The following is a 25,199-nucleotide window of genomic DNA, read 5'->3' as shown; positions in this document are numbered from 1 at the left end:
TTTTTATGCTCTCTCCACTGGGGCCTTGTAACTGGGCATCGAGTTCCCAGGCCCTCGGTCCCTTCTGGAACTGTGTTCTTGGGCTCCTCCCACTAATTCTGTTCCCTAATTACAGTGCTGTTGATGGAGAGGGTGTTGCTGTTGTTAGTTTTGTATTTTTGGTTTTTGTATCCTAGCCCAGCTGCGATGGTCTGTTCTGCTGCCTCTGTTGTTTTTTCCAGATACGCTGTAACATTTACAAATACAATTTTCTATTAAAAAATAGCAATAGAGGCGCCTGGGTGGCTCAGTCATTAAGCGTCTGCCTTCGGCTCAGGTCATGATCCCAGGGTCCTGGGATCGAGTCCCACATCGGGTTCCCTCCTCGGCGGGAAGCCTGCTCTCCCTCTCCCACTCCCGCTGCTTGTGTTCCTGCTCTCGCTATCTCTGTCTCTGTCAAATAAATAAATAAAATCTTTAAAAAAAAAATTTTAAAAAAATAGCAATAGTGTTGATGGGCTCCCTCCCCACTTCCCCCCAGCCCACCCGCCCCCAGAACGTATTTCATGACTCTCAGAACCTAGTGTTTCCGTTTGTGGGAGGATAAGCATCTAGAGGAACTGAGATTTGGCCTTTAGCAGACCCACCTCTATAAAACCTGTTTGCGTGCATAAAACAGAATACATAAAGTAGTGGAATAACCTTTGTGTTTAGAAGGAAGAACTGAATAATCAACCTTCCTTGACCCGTTGTCTCTGAAATTAGATTATCGGTGTTCTTTGGAGCATCTCTTCATTATCTTAAACCTCTGTATATTCTACCATACTGCAGTTATGACTTGGCACGAATGTTTTATTACTTCACCCACTGGTTGTGAATATCACAGATACAGAAAGGCTTCATGATATTGCTGAATCGCAGGAATTTCCCACAAGGTTGCCTCTCAAGCCAGCGTGGTTTGCATCTAATTCAGTAAATTTAGCACTCTGGAGAAGAGCATCTGCAGGGCTGATTTTAAGTACTGAAAGTAGGAGTGTCGAGAAAGCTGTGAAAGCAGGTGCTTCCTAATATTACAGAGTCCATCCACACCCCACCCGGCCGCTGCGCGCATGACCTACGTGCACACCCGCGTGTGCGAGAACCACACATGTACGCCCCGTCCCACTTCACGCGGGCCCAGTGCAGAGAGAAGATTCACCCTCTTCCTACACGTGAGAAAACCAAAGCGTGGGCAGATTTTTCAGGGCACAGTTCCTGCTTCTGGGTGGAAGAGGGCCGGGAGGCTGTCCCCACCAGGCCCTGCCACCCTCTCTGTGTGGCCTGATCCTGGCTGGGTCCACACCTCTGGGTGCACTCTCACTCAGTTGAGCTGAGAGGTTAAAATGAATCCATCTGGTCCACATCCGACCTACAGTACAAACGAGATTCCCTTCCATTTCTGTGTCATGAGGATGATGAAGACCAGCCTTCTGTGGTGCTCAGACTAAACTCCACGTGTCTAGACAGCTCAGTCCTCCCTCCTAACACCCGGATGTCGGCACCACAGTGCTCAGCTCGCTTGACCGTGAAGCTTTTGTGCTCAGGATTATTGAAACCCAAGAATAATTTGAGGTGGCAAACCGTTTGCGTTCTGCTCTTTTCTTCCAAATGTTAGTTTTATACACTTAGCCTTTTCTAGAGCTGAGCATCGAATGAATGCAACGTGATGTGGTAGGAAAGGTGGGTAGAAGTTAGTGTGAGATTTTTTTTTTTTTTAATCTTGTGAGAGAAAGAACTTCCTATCGATTAGAGTTGGCCAATAGTAAAACTTCCTGGATCTGGGCTGGTCGTCCTTCGAGGATGCTGAAGCCGTAAAAGCAAGGTGGTCTACCACCCGTGCAGACTCCCAGCTCCGCATCTGGGATTTGGGCCGTAGGTGACCAGACACCCCACACTGGGCTTCAACTTGAAACTTCAACTTCACTACTGGTAGACTCTAACCAGTTTACTAAGAATCGTAACTAAGCAGGTGTGTCAGAGTTCTACCAGAGAAACAACCAGTAAGAGAGAGAGAGAAACAGAGACAGAGCCCGAGATCGATTTTCAGGAACTCCGTGGGGCAGGAGCTAAGGCCGCCCCCACAGGGGGATTTTTTTCTTCCTCAGGAAAACCCAGTTCTGCTCTTCCGACTTTGCCACTGAGTGGCTGAGGCCCACCCGCGTCCTCAGGGGTCGTCTCCTGTGCGTAAAGTCAGCTGACGGCCAATGTCGACCGCCTACAGATGCCTCTAAGAGTGCGGCTCCCATCAGTGTCTGAAACCGGAGTGCTCTCAGACGAGCCACGATCGGCCCAGTCTTGCTTTCCTGCCCCTGGTTAGTCTCTCCGGGGACAGCTGCCCCACCGGTGTAATGCCTGGCCAGTGAGGGACCTGGGGGGGGGGGGGGGGCCTGGCCCTGAGCAGAGCAGGGGGGGCAGCCGCCACCCCCGTGCTTGCTCCCTTCCTGCGTGGGACCCAGATGTCACGGGCTGCTCACACGAGTCTCCAAGAGGCAGGCCCAGCGTGTGCCACAGAAGCCTCTGCCACCGAAGGACGCCATGTGGGCTCTGCCCTCCCACGCTGGGCCTGCGGCTCTCCTCTGCCTCACTCTCTTCAGGGCACCTGCAGTCCCTGGGTGACTGTCTTGGAGCCCCCAGCGGTTTGGGGCTCAGCCTCAGACTCCATCTGACCCCGCTCTCCGCACTTTCCCAGCCTGGGAAGGAAGGGGTGAAGGCTCGCAGTGACAGGGCCGGTCTGTTGCCCCCCGGCAAGCCCCGGGGAGGGGAGAGGGCACCTGAGTGTGGCCTTTTCTTGGTGTGAGAGATCTTGCTGTCTGCTTGCTCTCTTCTGTGGGCTTGGGGATCGGGGTGCCAGGAGAGTCCCTCCCCTGGGGGCCGGTGACAGGACGTGCCCCGTGCACCTGGCAGCACCTGTCACAGCCTCTGTCCCTTAGTCACCTGTTACTTGGGAGGCCTCCTCCAGGACCCTGTTCACAGGTTCCAAACCTTTTTTACTATAGACTTAGGTTTTAGGAGTATTATCTTATTTTTACTAAAGGATTTTTTTGTTTCTGGATTCCCAACCATTTTTTTGTTCCTTCCATTCCTGTATTATCTCAGCGCCATTGCTGTGATTCCTTGTACCTGCTCCTCCTCTCAGACAACAAATGTTTGAGGCTCAGGGCTTTTATAGCTGACGGCTTGAAGTGGGGGCATGTTCCTTCACGGAACACAATGGTAGGGCTCAGAGTTCAGTGTCAGTAACAGTAAAGACAAGAAGAAACACAGTAGATGACCTTGAGTTTTAGCTCTGTCTCTATGAGACTGGACACCTGAGCATCAGGTTTGCCCTTGACTGCCCACAGATACCTCCTGCCCGTTGTCATGGAGCTGAGTCTTACCTTGTGCGGCAGGTGTTTGGATTGTGTGCTGTGGGGGGTGGAGGGGCAGAGGCCTTGCTCTGGTCATGTGAGCGCCCGTCACCGGAGCCCAGTCCTGTAACCCACATATGGCAGGCTCACAGCTTCTGTAAGGTAGCTAATCATATTTCTAAAAGAAGAGTAAGTTACAAGTTGATAGAGAAAACAACATTTATATCACAAATTTATCAGTGTATGTTGTGCTTGCACCATATGGGCATTAAAGTGTACTTGTGCTCCAGAGAACTCTAGATTTTATGTAGAAACATCTATAAAACACTTGACTGTTACGAAGTTGGAAATAGAGCCTGGGGTGGAAGTCCATGGTGAAGGACAGTATAAAGAAAAACAGGTAGCAAATTTGTCATTCACACTCCAGAGAAGTCTCTTCCTACGTCATTTCTTCCTGAGGCCAGACAGACCAAGACTCGTGCAGCCCCGGGCACACAGCCAGCTGCCCTCTGATGGTTCTCTCGGTGCCGATCGCAGGCTCCTCTGGGGCAGGCGGTCAGGTCTTCGGGCTCTGCTGTTGCCTGCATAATCTCATTCTTTCCTTCCCAGCACTACACCCGCCTCCTTGCTTGGTACTTACTGTGCACGGTGGAGACCGTGGGCTCACTGTTGCCCACCAGCACTGGTTAATGCTGGCTGTCCGTGAGTCTGGCAGCTCAGAATCGAGCAGGAGTCTCGGTGGCCATCTGTCCACGGGCCAGGTTTCCTTCTGCACTTTTGACCCAAGATCTCATTGGGGATCCGCACTGCTTCTGAAAAAGAGTAAGGACGAGCCCCATAACCACTGGAAGCAGCGCTCATTAGAATTAAAATGTTTTCTGTAACTATCTTTTTAATGTTTTCTGTAAATGCTTTTTTAAATGTTTTCTGTAAATACCTTGAATGTCCTGGTTATAACTCGAGAATATGTGGATTTTAGTTTGCAGTTAACATGTTTCGAACATTACCACCTTCCTCCAATCCTACGGGAGCAGAATTTGACCCCGAGGAAGACGAGCCCACGTTAGAAGCAGCCTGGCCTCATCTACAGGTACTGAACTCTGGGAGTGCCCCAGAAATGGGCGCAAGTTAAGTGTGTGTGTTCACGGGGTTTGTCTCTAAAGCAAGTGTGCTGGCCCATAGGGCCTCACTCCGGCTGATTGCAAATGGACCTCTGACCTTGCAAACCTGTGCATACAAGGAAGGTATTTTAGCAGAAGTGAGAACATTGAATGGTTTTTTTTTTGTCTGTTTGGACCCTTGACACAAACTACAAAAGATACAGAATTGCCAATATGTTTGTAATGGAAGTAACCTCTTTGGTGATAGCGCTTAGATCGAGGCCTTTTGCAGATAGATGCTCCCCCTGTTTTCAGGACGTAGATTTAACGCACCCCAAAGCTCACCGCCTGACTCACACATTTGTAAGGCAAAAAGTTGATCGTAGATCAAGCTGGACGCCTGAGAAGACACTGAGCCCTGTGTGAGCAGAGTGTGAGCAAGCCATGCGCCTCACCGGGGCCTGGGTCGTCTGCAGGAGGGGAGATGGAGAGGTGGAAGCTGGGAACGAGCGATATGGGGAACAGATCACAAAAGGGGGCTGTCTCGGGGGCAGGACATCACCCCAAGGCATGTGGGATTGCTGTGTAACCATGACAGCCTGCAACCCACTCGTGAAAGGGAGGAGCGTCCCAGCCCCGGGTGACTGCATCCGTGACCCGCTCACCGAGCCGTCCCAGCTTCCTGTCCCCCGGCTCTGCCAGGACACGTGCTCGTGGCAGGCTGCAGGTCCCGCCCTGCTGGGGTCTCCCAGCAGCGTCAGCTAAGCGTACTGACACCCACCGTGGGTATCGTTTTGTTTAAATGCCATTTAAGGGTATAGTCTGTGGTTCTGAGCCAAATAAAACAATTGCCAGCATCAGTTATAATTAAATGAAGCCATGGTATTTGGCATTAATTCGTAGATACGTGGCTTTTTTTTTTTTAAAGGCTTAATATTTTCGGACAGAGATTCAACTTGTGTATCTTTAATCGCCATCTAATAAAATACCATGTTATTTGACTCGTTGTTGTTTTTTTCCTCCTAGCTTGTTTATGAATTTTTCTTAAGATTTTTAGAGTCTCCAGATTTCCAACCTAATATAGCGAAGAAATATATTGATCAGAAGTTTGTATTGCAGGTAAGGTACAAATTAGCTGAAGCTACAAAAGCCGTAATCTACAGAGCGGGAATACTGGTTCACTAAGTGTCTTTTTCTTCCTGAAGCTTTTAGAGCTCTTTGACAGTGAAGATCCTCGAGAGAGAGATTTTCTTAAAACTACCCTTCACAGAATCTATGGAAAATTCTTAGGCTTAAGAGCTTACATCAGAAAACAGATAAATAATATATTTTATAGGTAAGTCAGTGTGTGGGTGATGTGTCTCTTTTTGCATGATGATGTTCGTGTTCACACTCAGTGCCCCCCCCCCCCCCCGCCATCGTTCCCTTTGGCAGGTGCCTGGGGGGTGGGCCTGCCTGCCCGTGGCGTGCTGGGCCCCAGTGGCCGCCTTCTTCCTTCCCCCGTCCCTCCCTCTCTTCCCGCTCCCCTCCCTCACCCACCCCCAGCATCTCACCACACGGCCTTCCTCGTTTTGCATTTTCACCCAACTGTCCGGTACCCTGGGTGTTGCTCCGCCCAGAACCTGTCCAGAGCCAGATGTCAGTCCTCCCACTTGCGCGTTCCTCATCCTCCCCGATGCATCTCAGAGAGCAGGCAGGAGTGAGGAGTAAAGCAGGGATCCTTAGCAGCTCTCACAAGCTGGAGAACTATACTGCAGCTCTGGAACCCCTGTCCACCCCGGGGCAGAGGACGGCCTGCCGGAAGCAGCAGGTGCAGGTGGGCATGGCCATCCCTAGGCCTGCGGGACCACGGAGACTGGTCGGTCTGGGGAGCTGGGTGCAGAAGTTGCCCTGCCTGGGTTTACATGGAGGAGGGCACAGCCCCATGGCTCATGAAAGAATGTTCTATGACATTCACCTTAACCCCGCCCTCCTCCACTCCCTTCCTCCCGGTCCTGGCCACTGCCTCTCACTGACTCTTAGAGTCTGAATACCTCGCGACCCGCCCGCTGCCATCCCCACGGTTCTGCCGCCGCCTGAGTCACACAGGTGACGGGCCATGCTTGGGTGGATGAGCCTAAGTCCTGGGTGTGGCCGTGTGCCAGTCTAGGCCGGCCTTCGTCATTCGTGTCTCTGCTTACCTCCAGGCTCCTTCTGCACTAGCGCCTCCTGGAACATTCTTTCCACCTGCCCTTCTCCGCAACCTCGCAGGCTTCCAGATGCATCCCCCTGCCAGAAAGCCCCCCTGGCTTGGCAGACAGGTCTATCTGCGGGGCCGGCCTTGTGCTGGGGGCTTTATCACACACGTCCAGCATCAGCTTCGCACCTGCCCGGTGGTGGCACCAAATGAACGTTGATGCATGAAAGAGTTAATGTGTCTTAGTCGTCCCTGGAAAGCTTCCTGTGAGCAGTTTATTCTGAGAATTTGGGCTTCCCGGTCAGCTTGCCTGGAAGGCCCCTGACTTCAGGCTGGCTCAAGGTAGTGACAGATCCTAGCAGTGACAGCCGCGTGCACAGGTCCCCCTGTGAGATAAAGGCGGGTTTCACACCGTCCAGCTGTAGTCCCAGAGTGAGGGTGACATGCAGGCCGTCGCCAGGAGCACCACAGAGGCTAGGCGGGTCCCTTCTTAACAGACCCAGCAAGGGAGAGGGGGCAGAGACAGATGGAGATCCCACCATGGAAACCAGCAGCCTCTGGGGCTTCTGGAACCCATCCTGTGATCAGAGAAGGACGTCAGGTTTCCTAGATGTCATGTTCCTAGTTCATGCTTCTTGGCCTCATGCTTCCTTCTGAACAGGATCATTATGTGGCTGAGGCACTTTTCTGTCAAAACATTTTATACGTTATTTAAACAGCAAAGAACAGGTACGATTTAAATTCTGATTTTTTAGGCCTAAAATTAAAGCTCTACCTAAAATGAGGTGGTGTGTTTTTTTTTTTTCGTTAAAATGTAGGTTTTGTTCAGATAGCAGAATCACAAATCATACAGAACCTCAGTATAATAACTAAAATATTTAAATTTTTAGAAAGTTACTGCACGTGATTTAGTTTGTTCTCACTGAGTGCTCAGTGTTGGAGTGTGGCGCTGTTGTGTTTTAGCGATCTTTTCTGTAACTGTCATTTTTGATTGATGCGATCAAAAGCAAGCATGTTATGTGGAGTCCGTCGTTGGTTTGGTCTCCGCCTTCCACACCACTGATTTCATGCAGAAAGGAAGTAAGGAGAAAGACCTTGAGAGAAGTTCGCGGCACGATCCCATCTTGTAAGAAAAGATCTCTGCAATCTGTTTGGTTCGTCTCACTGAAAATATTAACATCAAGTCCCTGTTCGTGTAGTTTCTCCTTCTAATGAGCGTGTTCGAGATGTGAGCGACACAGGGATCTGCGCTGTGGACGGCCCAGCCACAGCGACCTGGAACCTGGACGTGGGCGGGGCAGCCCAGGGCTCCAGTTCTGTCTGCGTAACAGACGGCCCCACAGCCTAGCGGCTGGACTCACCCCCAGTCGATTATTTCTCACACATCTGTAATCGGAACTGGACTCCGCGGGCAGTTCTGCCGCTGCCCGCAATCTGCAGGTGCCAGCCTGTGCAGGGGGCTCAGGGCAGGACCTCAGCCAATCTCCAGGAGGAAAGAAGTGGGAGCCGCCAGGCCTAGGCGAGCCTGGCCCGTAACTGGAGCAGACTCTCCTCTACCTTCTGTGCTGAGAAAAGTGACTCACAGGACGACAGATCCACGGGGAGGGAGACAGACTCCGCCTCATCTGTGAGGCTCAGGGCACAGCCTACAGGGAGGAGAGGTATTGATGGTTTCCGTTTTGGAGACTGCCTCCAATAAGCAGGTTCTGGCTCAGTTTTTAGAGAGTCCTGATTCCTTTTTTGCTGGAAGAGTGAGAAACACTAGCTACTCCACATGCGTCTTTATGGTTTCCTTCCCTTTCTGCACCTTCCTCTCCTGCCTCTCTTGGGGAAAGTAAGAAGGAGAACTATACCTGTTTTCTCTTTTTTTTTTTTTTTTAAGATTTTATTTATTTATTTGAGACAGAGAGAATGAGAGACAGAGAGCATGAGAGGGAGGAGGGTCAGAGGGAGAAGCAGACTCCCTGCCGAGCAGGGAGCCCGATGCGGGACTCGATCCCGGGACTCCAGGATCATGACCTGAGCGGAAGGCAGTCGCTTAACCAACTGAGCCACCCAGGCACCCTGTTTTCTCTTTTTTATATCTACTTCAGATCAGGTCAAAATAATTGGAAACAAAGAATTTATCGTGCTGTTTCAAAGAGGCACGTGCACCCCATTGTTTATAGCAACAATGTCCACAATAACTAAACTATGGAAAGAGCCCAGATGTCCATCAGCAGATGAATGGATAAAGAAGATGTGGGTGTGTGTGTGTGTGTGTGTGTGTGTGTGTGTTTACAATGGAATACTACTCAGCCATCAAAAAATGAAATCTTGCTGTTTGCAATGACATAGATGGAACTGGAGGGTATTATGCTAAGCAAAATAAGTCAGAGAAAGACAAATACCATATGATTTCACTCATGGAATTGAGTGGAATTTAAGAAACAAAACGGATGAACAAAGGAAAAATAAAATAAGGTGAAAACAGAGAGAGAGACAAACCATTACCGAGGACTGCTGGAGGGGAAGTGGGGTGGGGGATGGGGTAACTGGGGGATGGTCATTAAGGAGGGCACGTGATGTAATGAGCGCTGGGTTTTACATGCAGCTGATGAATCACTGGATTCTACCCCTGACACCGATGCGACACTGTAAGTTAACTAACTTGAATTTAAATTAAAAAAAAAAAAAACTAGCCCTGACAAAAAGAAAAAAGGAAATGAAGAATTTTTCAAGAAGAATATAGTGATGCTGATTTAGGAAAACAAAATGGCTTACAGCTGAAGGCCGTCCTTGTTCAAATGCGATGGCTGGAGCGTCTGGGTCCCGAGCGAGGCGGAGGGCAGAGCCGAGCCCCGAGGTCTCCGGGCACCTCGTGCAGCCCTCCTGCCTCCCCAGCTCTCCGGGTCGTCGAGGGGAGCGGTGACAAAGGGGGCGTGGCTGCACTTTATACAAAGCTCTAACTTTGTACATTGAAACTGAGAAAACAAGGGATGCACGAGAGAGCCCTCAGGTTGAGTTCCGTAAATTCAAGCGCTTCTGAGTGCAGACGCACCACGGAGGACAGGACTCCTGGGGGCCGGCTCCCAGTCTCCGGGCGGGTGCAGTGCAGAGGGCGGCGGGGAGTCGAGGGCTACGTCCCCTGCAGTGTGACCATACCGCCCACTTCTCACCACCCAGGTGCCCCGTGCCGTCTGGGTACCTCCCCACCTCCCCTTCGTGCTGTGGCCACACTCATTTCCGTGGCACTGTGGTTCTCTGCTCAGTGGCTGCAGCCGACCCGTGTGGGGCGCTCGGGGTTCCCCCGCGTGTCTGCCTTGCCCACCTCCTGCCCGCGGCCCACTCCCCGCTCCATTTCACAGACCTTCGCTTTAGCCCTGCCTTCTCCCTCCCGCTCCATGCCCCAAACGTCTGTCAGACCCTCCTTCACGGCCTGGTTCAAGCACCAGACCATCCGAGAATTCTGCCCATTCGACAGTGTAGCAACCTTAAGGCCCACCCTTCAGGAGTATTTCACGTCCTGTGGGTATTTGACCTGTTCTTTACCTTGAGGTCGCATGTCCGTTTGTTGCAAACAAGGACAACGAAATTTCAGAGTCAGATTTTTTTTAATCATCACAAACTCTTGTTTTTGGCTTAGAGCTGTCTCTGAACTGTTCCTTGTTGATGGAGAGGCAGAAACCTTTTTCAGACCCCACTCACGTCAGGCAGGCGCCCGTGCCTTGGCTGAGGCAGACTCCAGGCAAGCGAGGTGTGGGGGCAGGAGTGAGCTCCTGGCTTCTGAGGAAGTCCTCGGGGGGTGGGGAGACGTTGCCCTGCTTGGTGTCCCTGTTCTCTCTCAGCGTCCCCAGCCTGTCAACACATGCGTTCCACGCATGGGACAGATGCCAGGCCCAGTCCTAGCACTGGGGACACAGTGACAGAAAGTCCTTGCCCTGACCTCAGGCCGACCTCAGGTGTGGCCGGATGCTGCAGGGCCCCCCCCGAGGAGCCCACCAGGCGGGCACAGCACAAAGGCTTCTCAGAGGACACAAATCAGCTGCTCACGTTGGGGTTCCGGGAGGTGGTGCTTGAATTCCGCGTGGGGGCCGTGGAGGGTGTCTGTGAGGAAGCAGGCAAGACGGCCCGAGTGGGCAGGAAAGGACTTCTGCCCTGGCACAGACCCGGCCAACGTCGGAGGCTTTAAAACTGAGTAGGGCGTCGAGTTAGGTTGACGTGGAGCAAAAAATGAGGCCTGAGGGATGGGTCGCGGGATGTATGTGTGGTAAGACAGACGGCAGATTACTCATCGTTGCATCTGGGCGGTTGAAGTAGGGGGGCTCACAGTGCAGACCCTACAGCCTTTCTCTGTGTTCGAAAACATCCAAGATAAAATGTTGGGACATTTGAGCAGGCCCGTGCGCTCTGCCCTCCGGGTCTTTGCACGCCACCCCCACCCCCCCCAAAGCGCATTTGTTTCCTTATTCAGAGGATTTTAGTCCTTTCAGCTGTTAACTTCAACGTCTAAATGGTACGTTGCTTCTTCTAGGTTTATTTATGAAACAGAGCATCACAACGGCATAGCAGAATTACTGGAAATCCTGGGGAGGTGAGTCGTCTCTGTTCCTGGCAGCCAGTGGAATTGATTCCAGAATGATCCAGTTCACTGAGTCCAGCAGCCCTCCCCAGAGCGAGGCGATGAAACCATTCCCAAAGGAACTGAGCTCTCCCTTGATGGAAGGGGTGGGTGAGGTCTGGGGCTAGAAGCCACTGATGAGAAACCCGCCTGCGTGCCTGGCTCGGCGCGCAGATGCCGTTTCCCCCAGCTCATCGAAGACCGTTACCTTAAGAAGGTTTATGTGTGACACCTGGAAGAATGAATCATTTATTGTACACTGGGGGTATTGAGTAAATGCTGGTATTTCAGATTGCTTTGATTTTATAAATTTTTCATATGTGTCCTTGAAAGTAATTAACATTTCAAAAATTTTACCATCTTAAGCCAAGTGGAGTTCTTGCCTGCTATCATTTTTTTTTTTTTTAAATCAGTGACCTGTAGATTTTATATCAGACCTCCAACCCGCTGTTTCCCAAACGGAGTTCCTCGGGGTTCCCCAGCTGAATAAGCTTGGAAGTGCTCTCCCCCAGCACCTTCCTTGGGGATTCAGCTGCATTGGCAGCTAAAGGTTCCAAGGGGCCCTGCAGGGAGGGAAGTTCTGTCTACCCCCAAAGCTTTGGGAACACAGGAAGCTGCTCTCCGGGAACACTGGTGTCATCGGGTCGATGAGAAAATCGTCCTTGCTGTTTTAGATACAATCTGAAAAAACCACTAGTCCTTGTGGAAAAGTCTACTTTGACCTGTTTCGGCACAGTCAGCCGATTTCTCTCGCTCAGTAGAGTGTGGTGAGCAGTCGAGGGGCCCTTACTAGTTGTATGACCTTCCTTAACTAGTCCTGACCGCTGTTTTCTTAGTAAGGTGTGGGAACTCCACTCACCTCCTACGTGTTGTGAGGACGGCGTGAAGTGTCCGCACAGCCCGGCATGTCACAGAGAGGACTCTGTGCTCCCCACTCCTGGGATCCATAATGTTATCCTTCCAGAAGAGGTGTTTGACCTTGAAGGTCTGCCCCGATGCGAATGAGCAGGTCGTCCCTAATGCCCACTTCAGACGGGCCCTGCCTGCAGCACACACGTGCCCAGGACCCCTGGATGGTGCAGAACAGTCTGGAAATCACTGTCACTGCCCCGTACTTCCAACACGTGTCTGTGCTTGCCAAAAATAAAACCAAACAAATAGTGAATAAGGAAGCCCCCTCACCCAACTGAAAACCAGTGGATGAACTACTTGATGTTAGACACAGAGCTTCAGTTTGGAGGCAGGAGTAGAAGGGAGCTGCCTCCTGGCTGATTGTCAGCCAGCTCCCGTTCTGCACGCCTGGACTCCCTCCCACCAGCATTAGAATAACGAACCCAGCTTGCTCCAGAGACGTGCGAATTCCTAAAAATGGGTGAAGGGCAATGGAAGGTGCCAGGGGTGGGCAGACCTGGGGTGGGCAAACCTAGACTGGGGGCCCCACCGGAGCTGCCCGGCCTCTGCGGCCTGTCTAAAGAAGGAGGCTTTGCCTCAGGGACTTGTGTTGTTCTGGGTATTGCCCTGCAAACCCAGCATTTTAGAACTCTCTCATATGTAACAAAGATAAAAATGACTGTGCTTCTTGGAAGGTATTTAGTTTTTTAATTTCTGCTAATATCCTCTTTTGTGCAACATACATTTTGCTTACCAGTTTTTTTTTATGCTGAAAATGAGAAAAAACCGGCAAGGTATTTTTTTTAATCTGGAAGTTGTAAATACTCAAACTTTGAATAAATTCTGTTTTCACAGTATAATTAATGGATTTGCCTTACCACTGAAAGAAGAGCACAAGATTTTCTTATTGAAGGTGTTGCTACCTTTGCACAAAGTGAAATCTCTGAGCGTCTACCATCCACAGGTAAGGGGTGCCCAGCAGTGACGCGTGGGTGGGAATGCACACTGACATGGGGTCTCCACGTGAACATCGCTGAGCCCGAGACACACAAGCCCAGCCCGTTACCTGGGAGTGCGCTCTTGTTACGCCGCATTGCCAGTGTTGGTTCTGGTGATAACTGAAAGGACACACGGGTCAAGAGATTCCCTTTTAAGAAAATCAGGAACATCTCAGGAATGGAGAATTTCAGAATTCATTCTAAGCACAGAGAAGGGGGTGGATGGCAGGCGTCAAGGGAAACTCAGGGGAGGCACCGTCCTGCAGGCCCTCCTATCAGGAGTGGTGGTGCGGGATCAATTCCAGGAAGTGTATTTACGTGATTCTAAGCACTTCGGCTTCCTGGGAAGTAGTTTACTTCGAGGTTTTTTCTTTTTTCTTCCTCCTGCTATTGCTTTACCTCCAGCCAGATTGTTATCCTGTGAATCGTTCTACAGAAGAGATTAATAGTTCAGTGTTTTAAGGTGGAACCAGACTTTAATTTGGTTTTTTCGAGCTGTTAGATTCCTTGTGGATTACAGTCTCCAAAAAGAGCGTGAGAAAAACCCCGTCAAACCCAGGCTGACTGTTTCCTAATTTTTTTTTTGGCTTTCTGCCGCACCCTGTCCCTGAGAGTCCCCACCCCGCCCCGCCCCCCCCCAGAGCTGGCGGGCCCCTGCAGGGGAGCCCCTGCCCGCCCCCGGGGTCCACACCGAGGGGGTGGGGGCAGCGTTGCTGTGTTGAAGCGAGACACTAATATCCCCCCTCCTGTACTTTGCAGCTGGCGTACTGTGTGGTCCAGTTTTTAGAAAAGGACAGCACCCTCACCGAGCCAGTAAGTATGCTCTCTGGCCGGGGCCTTGGTCCGGGTGCCGGCGCGCCCGTGATGTGGCGTGGGGGCGTCCCCAAATGTCAGTGTTGCCATGGCTCTGCTGGCCAGGTAGCTGCTCAGACCACTTTTTCCCCGGAAGTCCACTGCTGAACACGCTGATTTCCCTGCCGTGTTGTGTGTTTTCAGAGTGTGGTGACTTTATTATGAGTTCCTTTACTGCGGTGAGGATGATTCCATGCGCTCAGATTGCCGTCTAGTCTGAGCTGGACCTCAGTCCTCTGAACATGAGGCGCTGGCGTGGGCGAGGCCGCTGGATTGCGTGCCGTTGGGCACTTCCCCATCTTGGTTTAAGGACGCGCAGCTGCCTTCCGTCCTACCGGTTGTAGTGAGTTCTCGAAATGCTTGCGCCGGAGAGGTTCTGTGAGCTGCGACGTTCCTTCCAGGTTCGAGGGTAGCTGCTCCGTGATCAGCGCATCCCCAGCGCCACGTGGCTGCCCTTGAGCGTGAAGATTTCCAGATTTCTTGGCGGGTTATCTTGACTAAAAATGAAGGGCTGTCATAGCCTGGATTACCCAAGTTGAGCCTGTCAGGGGCAGTTTAAGCATTTGAATGCACTTTTTTTAATAGCTTTATTGAGATGTAATTCACGTACCATACACTTCACCCATTTAAAATGTACAATTCAGTGGCTTTTTGGTATATTACGTCAGTGATTTTTTTAATTGTGCTAAAGTACATGCAGCATAGAATTTGCCGTTTTCACTGTACAAGCGAGTGGCGTTAATTACATCCCAGTGCAGCTGGTTGCCACTGTTCCCAGAACTTTGTTACCGCCCCAGGCAGAAGCTCTGCCCCCCGAAACACCGGCTCCCGCTTCCCCTCCCGCCCCCCCACCGGCTCCCAGTGACCCATCACCTGCTTTCTGTCTCCACGAGTTGGCCTCATCCGAGCACCTCACGTGCGTGGCATCATGCCGGTTGTCGTCAGGGTTCCGACACGCCGTGGCCGTGTCAGAACTCCATCCCTGGGTGTGGCTGGATAGACCCCCTTGTGTTTTGTGCGTCCGCTCCTCTGTCGGTGGACGCTGGGGTCGCTGTGAACGTGGGTGTGCAGGGCTCTGCGCAAGTCCCCGCTCTCGGTCCCATTGGTTGTTCAGCTTGGGGTGAAAATGCTGGGTCAACTGGTGATCCTGTGTTTAGCTTTGTGAGGAACTTCCCCACTGTCCTCCGCTCTCTCCGCATCCTCGCCGACACTTGGTGTTGTCCCTTTTTTTATCCTAGCCATCTAGTGAGTGTGCGGTGGCGTCTCTCGGTGGCTTTTTGGTTTGCATTTCCCTCACGGCTGAAGATGTTGGGCATCTCTTCATATACCTGTTGGGCACCTGTCTGTGGACAAACATCTTCAGATCCACTGCCCATTTTTCATCAAGTGGGTTGTTTTTTACTGTTCGGTAACAAAGTAAGAAGTACTGAGTGCCAGTTGCAGTGTTTGAGTATTCTTTTCGCAGTTACTGTTGGAATAGAAAAGGCAAGTGTCGTCGTTCCGGCATCTTCTCTGTCCCCGTGGCCTCCTCCACAGCGGTCCCATGAGGTCATGAGTGTTACAGTGGAAATACATGGGAAATCCTTAGTGCTCTGTTTCTTGGCTACACCGGCTCCTGATCTCTGCCTTCTTCAGAGCTTCTGGCCCGTGCGTGGACACCCAGAGTCACCCACCAACTCAGGAAAAGCCCTCGACCGCGCCCCCGCAGTCCCTGCACGCCTCTGCCTCAGCTCCGTCTGATTCTGGAAGCCCCCAAGGAAAGGCACCAAACTTACCAGACTTCAGTATCAAACCCTGAGTGTTGACTCCCGATCAGGGTAGGGTTCTTTTTATCCCCCTGACTAAACCGAAGACGTGTCTCTGGGAGGAAGGACACGTGAGGTGGCCCCAGTGGTCAAGCCTTTTCTCCAGTGATGCCACGTCCTCAGTCCCTCCGTCTGTGTTGAGGGGCGGCTCCCCACTAACGGGTGGCGACCGTTACCAAAGACATAGTATGGGAACAAGTTCTGACACCCACCTTGCTTTTTCTACCTCAAAAATAAGAAGGGAAAGAGAAACATGGAAGGAGAGAAAAAGCATGCACTTTTCTTTTATGACTTTTCTCTGTATTTCTCACACTCTCCAGGGGCTAAAGAATCCACAAATCGTTGCCCTGCGTTCACCGTGGGCCAGGCCCCCGCCGTAGTGCCCCGGTCCCCGGCCAGGTCTGTCACAGCCCGAGTCCTAATCCTGCCCCAGCGCATCTCTGTTCTCTCCTTCCCCTGAGACTGACGTGAAAGCTGACAGTGGTTTGCGGGAGCGGGAGCCCTTGGCTGCGGTCGTATGACGGAAGGAGAGGGGCGGCCACTGGCTTCCGCTGGGTCCCTCCATCGTAGATGAGAAGCTCAGAGTTGGCACAGAGAAGCTTCAGGCCCCCACACACCCAGGCCCCAGGATTGCCACCCAGATCCGCTTCGTTCCCTAATCTCCCGCAGCACAGACAACATACTAGCGCTCTCGGGACCACAGAGAGCAGATTTTGTTTTCTGCACTTCAAAAACGTGCAGACCCTCACCTCGGTGAACTCCTGTGGTGAACTCTTTGAAATTCCCATACTATTTCAGCACTGAAAGCTTGTCGACAACAAGGTGAATGGGGTAAAGGCTTGGGAAGGTGTGCGTCCACTCGGCAGTACTAAGAAGGACACGGCAGCCGCAAGGGTCTCAGGGTCCTGGGCCCAAGGCTCTCCTGAAGTCAGCGTGGCCAAGGTCGGGAGTGTTTAAAGTACGATCCGTTTAAAAGACCTGCGTCACTCCTGTTCAAGGTCTGCAATTAATATTTTTACTTGTAAACTGTGTACAGTGCTCAGAAACTTTCTTGAACACGTACACTATTGTACGAAGAATAGGAGCTCATCAGATTGCGGATGGGAAGTAAAATCGTGTTGTCGCCCACCTGTTTCTTTAGGATAATCGACTTTTACTACAGGGCCCGGTGGGAACCCTCTTTTTCCCTGGTGTGTCAGGGAGGGGCTTGCCTGTGCTCCCCAGCCCTGTCCAGAGAGCGGCAGCCCATCGAGTCTCCGAAGGGGAGCTCAGCGTGTGACCCATGCCCAGCAGCACACAGACACTTCTGCCTAGATCAGCTTTACCAGGCAGCCCCCTCATTTGCAAAAAGCTGCCGCACTCTGAACCCATGGTATTGACCATAGCTCACTCCAGATAGTGTGATAACTTGGTCCAGCGTGGGGCTCCGATTCCAGAAAAAAAAACCTCTTGCAGAGACATTGAATAGCTAAACCAGTTGTGTTTTGTATCTCACATGCTGATGTATTTTTCCTAATAAAGTACCATTGACAAAATGGCAAGGAAGAGTGGGTTTGTGAAGTGATTGGCATCTGCTGTATTCTTAACAGTGGTCCCCACCCTGGGGAGTAGTAGGTGCTCACTAAATGTCTGTTCAGTGGTTTTGATCGAAAAGTAGGACAAAAATCATTAAATGCTAAATTTTTTAAGGAAATCCTTTTAGAGACAATCGTGTTGTAAAGTTTTACGTCAGACTCCAAAGCTAGGAGCACTGTCTTTTTTATAAATGTTGGAGTTTTATAAAGCGTAATATGAAAGATCATCCCGGAGCCTGAAGGCTGAAAGCATTGAGCAGAGTTGTTTGTTCGGAATGGATGTTGTTCAAAGGCCCACGGTGTTTTTAACCACGGTCAGGGTGTCACCTGGCCTGCCGGGCAGTCGGGCGCTGTCTGCAGGGCTGTGGAGGGCTGGCCAGTAGAGGCCCCCCCGCCAGCCCAGAAGAGCTGGCATTTGCCATGATGGCTAGGGGCTGGGACAGTGGTTCCCGAAATGGCCGTGATGGGCCTCGGCCCTGCGTGTGCAAGCGTGCACGTGGGCTTGCGTGCAGATGTTGTGGGCCCTGGTACTCTTTTAGAATGAAGACAGCTAGACTCTAGAAATGTTACTAACCCTCACCGAGCTGAATCTGATACTCTGCGGGGACTATCTTTACTGGTGTGGTTGTGGTAGGAAATTTGGAAACTATAGGGGTGAGATAAAGAAAGGTTGCCCCACAGAAACTCTTTCCACCTGTCTGACTTGGGCAAGGAAGGTAACGTCCAGTCCCCGGGAATGAGGAAGGCGCTGCCGACCGGCCGAACATGCCTTGCGGGGGCGGGCAGCACAGATGCTCTCTGGCAGGGTCCCACGGGCCAGCACCCCTCAGAGGCAAGGTCCTCACAGCCTCCGAGGCAGTTACCAGCCCAGGGTCACAGGTCATGTGCACAGAGGGCAGCAGGGCCCGACCCCAGGTCCCTCTGCAGCCCCGCTCGGCGTGAGCTAACAACCATATCAGCTTATTTCATGTCTCCCTCTTCTGATTTATTTTAGCACAATCGAAAACACCATGTGTACGCACACAGTATGCACGTTTGTGTAGAAATATATATGAACGGTTAGTTTGAGATAGAAATGGATTGCGCACATGTGTGACTGGCAGCCTCAGAGCAGACCACTCCTACACAGAAACGAACATGTGAATTCATACGCCCCATGTTTCTCCATTGTTCTTTTTCTCTCTCAACCCCCCTAACTGCTTATTTTTTATATTCTTTTTTTTCTAAAGGGACTGACTGCAGTGGTGGTTAATCAGAGGGAGTGGGTCACGTTAAAGTGGTGATTCTTAAGTATATAAAATTAGATCAGTTTCTGTGATTCTAAAAAGCCCCAGTGCTGATATACGGTGTGGCTCTTCCTTCTACAAGGAAGGAAGCACCCCCTGATTCTGTTGCTTTGCTTGGGGGGACACGTCAACGAACCACAGACGGGCATCACACTTTGTGTTTTTTCTCTGGCAGGTGGTGATGGCGCTTCTCAAATACTGGCCAAAGACTCACAGTCCAAAAGAAGTCATGTTCTTAAATGAATTAGAAGAGATCTTAGATGTGATCGAACCATCGGAATTTGTGAAGATCATGGAGCCGCTCTTCCGGCAGCTGGCCAAATGTGTGTCCAGCCCACACTTCCAGGTACGAGGGCGGAGAGAGAACGGCCCCGTTTGGCGTCCACGTCAGAGGTGACCAGCTTCAGTGTGTCGCTGTCACGCTGTGCTTGTCGTGTGGTTTGAAGGGAGATGGGCAGTTTAGTCGTACTTCAAAATAAGATGCTAAGACGCTAATTCTATAAAACAGTTGAGTATCTCGAGCGCATCACTGAACACCTGTTTCTCACTAAGAGTAATTAAAACGGCTCCCCTGTAAAGCCTTCTTTGTCTTTTTGTTCGGTGTGCCCCAAATGCATAAAACCTCGCTTTCCGCAACTGAGTGACGGACACTTGTAGACAAACTGTTCAGCCCTGAAACTCCCCGTCCACAAGCACTTGTTTCTGATACATACACATTCCGACTTTTGTCCCCCCCACCCAAATCCTGTGTGAGGGGGGCCTCAGTCACATGCCACTCTCCTCTCCTGGGCTTCTCATTCAGCCTCGTTCGGGGGTCGTCCCCAGGACCTTGGTTCAGCCCATCTGCCTCCCTTGGACGTGCTGGCGTGTACCGTGAGCTCACCCCGAGCAAGATGACCCCTCTCCTGGCCCCCTTCTGTGCTGCTGTCTGCCACGTGGCCTTTCACTTCTGGGGAATTAATTCTCCTATCATTTGTCTCCCCTGCTAGAACGTAAGCTCCACGAGGGCAGGAGTTCTGCCTCGCCTTGTCCACTCTGACACCTCGGCACCTCCTGGACCCACGACGGAGGGGGTGGGCGGAAGGAGCACGTTTGGCCTGTGTCCTCTGCATGGAGCCCAGGGCGCAGCCTAAATATTTCTTGAATGAGTGGAGAAATGAGTGTATTCTTGATGGGCAAGAAACCATCTGCCCTTTTGTCGAGGGTTCTTCAGGATGACGGTTTCGAGTGTGCTGGATCTGTGGAGATGATTGGCTGACCCAGTATAATTCACCTCCACAGGCAGTCGTGGGGAGGGTCCTGCTGCGTGAGTATTTGTTGTCTCGGTCACAACACTGTGCCCTCTCTCTTCCAGGTGGCGGAGCGAGCGCTGTATTACTGGAACAATGAGTACATCATGAGCCTGATCAGTGACAATGCAGCAAAGATCCTACCCATCATGTTTCCTTCCTTGTACCGCAACTCCAAGACCCACTGGAACAAGTAAGAAAGGGGGTGCCCGGGGGGCTCAGTCGGTTAAGTGTCTGCCTTCGGCTCAGGTCATGGTCCCGGGGTCCTGGGATCGAGCCCCGCATGGGGCTCCCTGCTCAGCGGGAAGCCTGCTTCTCCCTCTCCCTCTGCTGCTCCCCCTGCTTGTGCTCTCTCTGTCAAATAAATAAAATTTTTTAAAAATTAAAAAAAAAAAAGGAAAGAAAGATCTGGCTGTCCACTGGGGCATTTGAAATTTCCTGTATCTCAGTGAAACTTCAATTAGGATTGAAATCCAAGTCCAAAATATCAGTTTAAAAAGGAAACGTTGATTTCTTTGTGGGCTTACAATTAGGATGAAGTGTGGGTTGTATCTGTGGCCTTTCATCTGCCCCTCACCCCCCTTTCAGGCCAGTGTGGAGGCACGTTGGTTGGCGCCCACTGTGCCTGGCCGCATCAGCAGCAGCGTCTTCCAGGCCTCATCTCAGATCCCCTCCAGACGGGCTGAAGGTCGCTGCAAAGCTCACGGAGCTCAGTCCCTGCAGGAGCATGGTGCCCACCCCGTTCTCGGGGGCCCTGCGCCCTCGACCAAGACAATTAACATTAACATACACAAGCACTTTGCAGCGACCTTCACCTTGTTGAGAAGGTGAATGCAGGTGCAGTCAAGGTACAGGAAGTCCCTGGCCCCTGACAGGCATCTGGCGAGCGTTCGCCATCGGCGCGCGGCTGGGGGGGGGGTCACTGGGGCGCTCCTGGCACCGCCCAGCGGACCTCATCAGTGTATCGGCTGTCAGCAGCCTTTCCTTGGCCACATTCATTTTTTATTATGCGCAGCAGGTGGTAGCAAAGGCCTCGGAGCTCAGCCACCGTCCCGTGTGTCATTTAGTACGAGGCAAGAACAGCCGTGACCGCTCCCCATTGCAGAGAGAAGTGTTACTCCAGTGTTTCCCAATACGAGTTGGGTTCTGTCATGAAGTGAGTTAAGAAGTCGCTGTGAATCTACATCAGCAAAAAGAGCAGTAGTCCTGGCAGCCATGAGAGCAGTTTTGGGGCGAGAGCGGAGTTTTTCTGCGGCTGCCCGGGCTCTGCGGCGCGATCCTGCCACCCGTCTCGCCGGGGGTCCCGTGTGGGCTGTCGCCTGAAGGCAGGTGGGACTGACGTCCTCTTCAGGCTCCACTGGGCCGTGGAGCAGCTGTGCCTCCCCCCTCTCGTGGATGTCAGAGCCGGGAAGCGGAGTTTCATTAAGCCATTCCGTGGTGATTTTATTTTCTGCCTTCCAAGGCTCCGTTTTGGCATTATTAAAAACTTTCCTGCCCTTAAATAAGAAGATGAAAAGGAAACTGACGTTTATAGGAAGTAAAATTGTTTCCATTATTGTCCCCTACACATTGCTGTTTGTCTGAATTCTATTTCTTCAAGGGTCGATGTTTTTTATTCCATTTCCACGGAAGGTGGCTTTTGGCTGCTGTCAGCCGGGACAGAAAGCAAGGGGCCTCAGGGCCAGGGTGCTCAACGAGGGCCAGTCGGGTGCACTCCGCAGGCTGTGTGGACGCAGATGCATCCAGAGTACTGGGCTTTGGTTGGAAAGCCCAGGGGCGTGAGACGTAGGGCCGCCACAGTAGCTGGAGGGCTAGGGGGCAGGGGCTGTGGCTGAGGAGGGCAGGGGGGTGGACAAAAAGATGGAGGGTTCAGAACCTGAACACCAAGGTCTACTTACAGGACAATACACGGCTTGATCTACAACGCGCTGAAGCTCTTCATGGAGATGAACCAGAAACTGTTTGATGACTGCACCCAGCAGTTTAAAGCAGAGAAACTGAAGTAAGTTGCTCCTCTCAAAAGCTACTCTTCCAAGGATTTTGTCATCCTCAGTCCTGAATAAACCTCTTGCATGGGTGTGTCCTAAAACATTCTTCACTTTAAAGCAAAATCAGTTCTGTCATACTTGGAAAACAAATGAAAATGTTTGTGACATTAACTTGTTTTCAGAGAACATCGCTGTTCTTTCCATTATGCTGCTAGTTTAATCACTTCTGCAAAACGGTGTGCAGTCAAGAATTTAACTTCCCAAGGAACAGCGAGAGGTTGAAGGTATAGGAACTTCTCAGGTTTATAAGGCAGGAATTTGAATTCTGTCCCATGAGGTTTACTTGAAGGGGCAAGCATCTTCATCTCAACATAGCTTTAGCCCATTTAATGCGGGCCTTCCCAGGAACTTAGCCAGTGTCCTTCACAAAATCAGGGCCCTGCTCTCAGGCTCGGAGGAGGATGTCGGCGTCAAGTCCGGGCTCTGGGCAGATTTTCTTGTTTGCTTGTCACTTGAAGCTGGCTGAGAGAGAGAAACTTTGAATGAGTGTAACTTGAATCATGGGATATACGTAACCAGCCGTCCTGCGCATACTTTAAACAGCATGTACGCATTGACCCATACGTCAGGCCCTGTTGCAGGTTCTGACAGCACAGCAGTGAATATAACAAAAATCCCTGCCCTCACGGGTGGTGTGGAAAGGAAAGACAGGGACATCCATGTGAGGGAGACACACTGTGTACGAGGTGTGGTCCGCAGGGCAGGGAAGGGGCCCAGGGTCACGTGCGCGTGGAGCCTCCCGGGCTCCCGATCTCTGGCCCGGGCTCCCTCAGAGCTGAGCACAGGGTTCACCCGTGCCTTCCGCCTTTCATATGGCGAATATCTTAGCTTTCTGAAAAGGATCTTAAGGATCATGCAACACATTCTCCGGATTTAAAAAAAAAGTTGGGTCCCGGTGAAGGGATTTACAGAACGTCTCCTGACTCACTGGCAGTGGGATCTGATGAGAACCAGGTCTGAAGACTTCCTTTTTAAAGCCGTCCTTGTTGGGATGTCGGCCCTTAACCTCAGTTCCCGTATGCCATGGAATGGTCTCACTTTTCACGGCTCCATAAGCTTGTCTTCAGAGTTATCCAGGTTCTGCGAAGAAGCAGCTAAAGCAGGAAGAATGCAGACCTGAGATATTCGTATAAGTGCTCCTAGGAACCTACAGTCTTCAGCATGTTCTTATTGTAGCATATTTGTTAAATCTTTTCCTTTAAGTCTGGCTTGTTTTTCTTATTTCGTTTTCCGTGTCACATCCCGTTGTGCTCACCACTCTGAAGCTTGCAGAGTAAGACCAGAAGTGACAGAGGAGAGTAGGTGACTGTTGCTGGTCATGTCAGTTTTGCCTCTCGCCTTCCCTTGCGTGTGATCCATGTCTCTAATACCAATGACATTTTACTATTTTTCAGAGAGAAGCTAAAAATGAAAGAACGAGAAGAAGCGTGGGTTAAAATAGAAAATCTAGCCAAAGCAAACCCCCAGGTACTAAAAAGAGTAACATGAAAACGTCTAGGGTGTTACTTGAATGTTTTTATGAGCTAGAAATGTGGCTTCCTCACGGGATGGGCGGGGGGCACTCTCACTAACCTTGTATATGGAAATGTCTGCAATAAAAGTACATCTTGACTTTTGTACAACTGATTTTTGCCCCACAAAGTTTTTACCACAGAATTGACCTTTTTTTTTTTTTCCCTCCGCTTTTTCAATAAGATCTAAATCTTACCAATAGACTGTGGTAAAAAGGAAACCAGGGTACAGCCTCTATTTGGGGGCCAAGATTGCAGTTTGCTTTCTCCCCGCAAATGTCACAGACGCTGTCGCTCAAACGATACGTCCCTTTCTTTTTAATTATCAAAATCATTAGAAAAGAAAAACAGTGAGATTTGAAATAGATGAAGAACGAAGTTGGGTATCCTTTTTCCTAAAACCAGGGCCCTGTAGGCTGAGCCTTTAATTGTTAAAAATTGCCTGACTTCTGTCATGTTGGCCACTGACCCTTTCTCCCGTCCTAGCTAGAAGGCTCCAGTGCACTCTGGCACGCAGGCGCACGTGCCGTGTCTCCCGGAGCCACCTGCAGGTGAAGCGGCGTCCTGCACAGCGCCCACCGTGGGGCCGGCTCCCAGGGCGACCGGCATCCGGGGGTTCTGAGCTGGGTGGTCTTTGGTGTTTTGTCCGCTGGTCCCGATGGACCGGAGTGCTGTCCTGGCAGGTGCTCCTCCTGGTTCGGGGCCTGAGAATCCGTGCGGCGCATCTTCACCACAGGCACCGTCCCAGGCTGTCCTCAGTCTCCCAGGAAAGACAACACGGTACTTTATGAGAACCACACAGCTACCCTTAAAATCCTAAAGGGGGTTCGTTCAGGTGAACTGGATTACAAGCAGTCTGTTTTCTTGGGTGAGAGGTGTGCATAAATCGTTCACTAAGTTCATTATGCCGGTTTTTCAGTCTGACATTTCCTAAAAAGTGACGCTTGAACACAAGGTTTAGACGTATGTGTTTGATCTGTGTAACGTATTGATTGTATTCCCCTGGATAAAACCACATTCAGGAAACGTAAACCTTCAGAAAATGGAATGACTCTCTTAAGTGAGGTCTCGGTCCCTGCATGGAACAACCCGGCAGCGTCCCCCTTACAGCGTCTGTTCTGTGCTCTTCACAGAAACGCCGTTGTAAGGTGACCGTGACCCCGTGAGGTAGACAACTCCCGGGACCTGCTGTAAGGAACAGAATGTGAGGTGGAAATCCTGACATTTGTTTTTAAGACACAGGAACAGCAGAAATCTGGGGCAGGTGGGGGCAGAGGGGCCCCGCCTGACGGCCGAGGGCAAAGGGCCGGCAAAGACCCTGCCCCACGCGCACGCAAAGTCACGGGAAATACACACAACTCAGAGAGCCTGCTTGTATCTGTTTTGCCAAGAATATAGAAACAGTCTCGTGAAAACCCGCACAAAGCTTTCCTGTCACAAACGGGAAGGAGCTGGTTGGTTGTGTAACAAGCGTGGCCTGGTTTCACTGCTTTGCGGTAACAGGTGTCCCTTCTGAAATAGACACTGTTCTCATTTCCCTTTTTCTGAGCTGCTCCTGAGTTTTCCTACACGACGTTTTTACTCCTCTGGGCTGCTCTCTGCGGTGCCCCAGGCGGGGCCGGGCTCTGCCTGCGCTCACTGGGCGCTGGGCTGACCGTCTCCCTGCGAACCGTGTGTGAGTCAACCCCCCTGAGTCCCGTCTGC

General features: G+C 51.3%; 1 protein-coding gene across 5 annotated transcripts in view; it reads left to right on the top strand.

Moving 5' to 3' along the window:
• Positions 1–25,199, top strand: part of PPP2R5C (protein phosphatase 2 regulatory subunit B'gamma) — a 120,453-nt gene that overhangs the window by 84,642 nt on the left and 10,612 nt on the right. For all 5 annotated transcript variants that reach the window (XM_044918217.1, XM_021679849.2, XM_021679847.2 and 2 more), the window contains 10 exons: positions 4,345–4,455; positions 5,492–5,584; positions 5,671–5,801; positions 11,155–11,214; positions 12,988–13,096; positions 13,890–13,943; positions 18,823–18,993; positions 20,002–20,129; positions 21,837–21,938; positions 23,379–23,451. In XM_044918217.1, the coding sequence (XP_044774152.1) occupies positions 4,345–4,455; positions 5,492–5,584; positions 5,671–5,801; positions 11,155–11,214; positions 12,988–13,096; positions 13,890–13,943; positions 18,823–18,993; positions 20,002–20,129; positions 21,837–21,938; positions 23,379–23,451 (1,032 nt within the window). The remainder of the gene's footprint in view (positions 1–4,344; positions 4,456–5,491; positions 5,585–5,670; positions 5,802–11,154; positions 11,215–12,987; positions 13,097–13,889; positions 13,944–18,822; positions 18,994–20,001; positions 20,130–21,836; positions 21,939–23,378; positions 23,452–25,199) is intronic.

Source organism: Neomonachus schauinslandi, chromosome 9, assembly GCF_002201575.2.
Source record: "Neomonachus schauinslandi chromosome 9, ASM220157v2, whole genome shotgun sequence".
NCBI classification, from domain to species: domain Eukaryota; kingdom Metazoa; phylum Chordata; class Mammalia; order Carnivora; family Phocidae; genus Neomonachus; species Neomonachus schauinslandi.
This window is presented reverse-complemented; position numbering and strand designations above follow the sequence as displayed.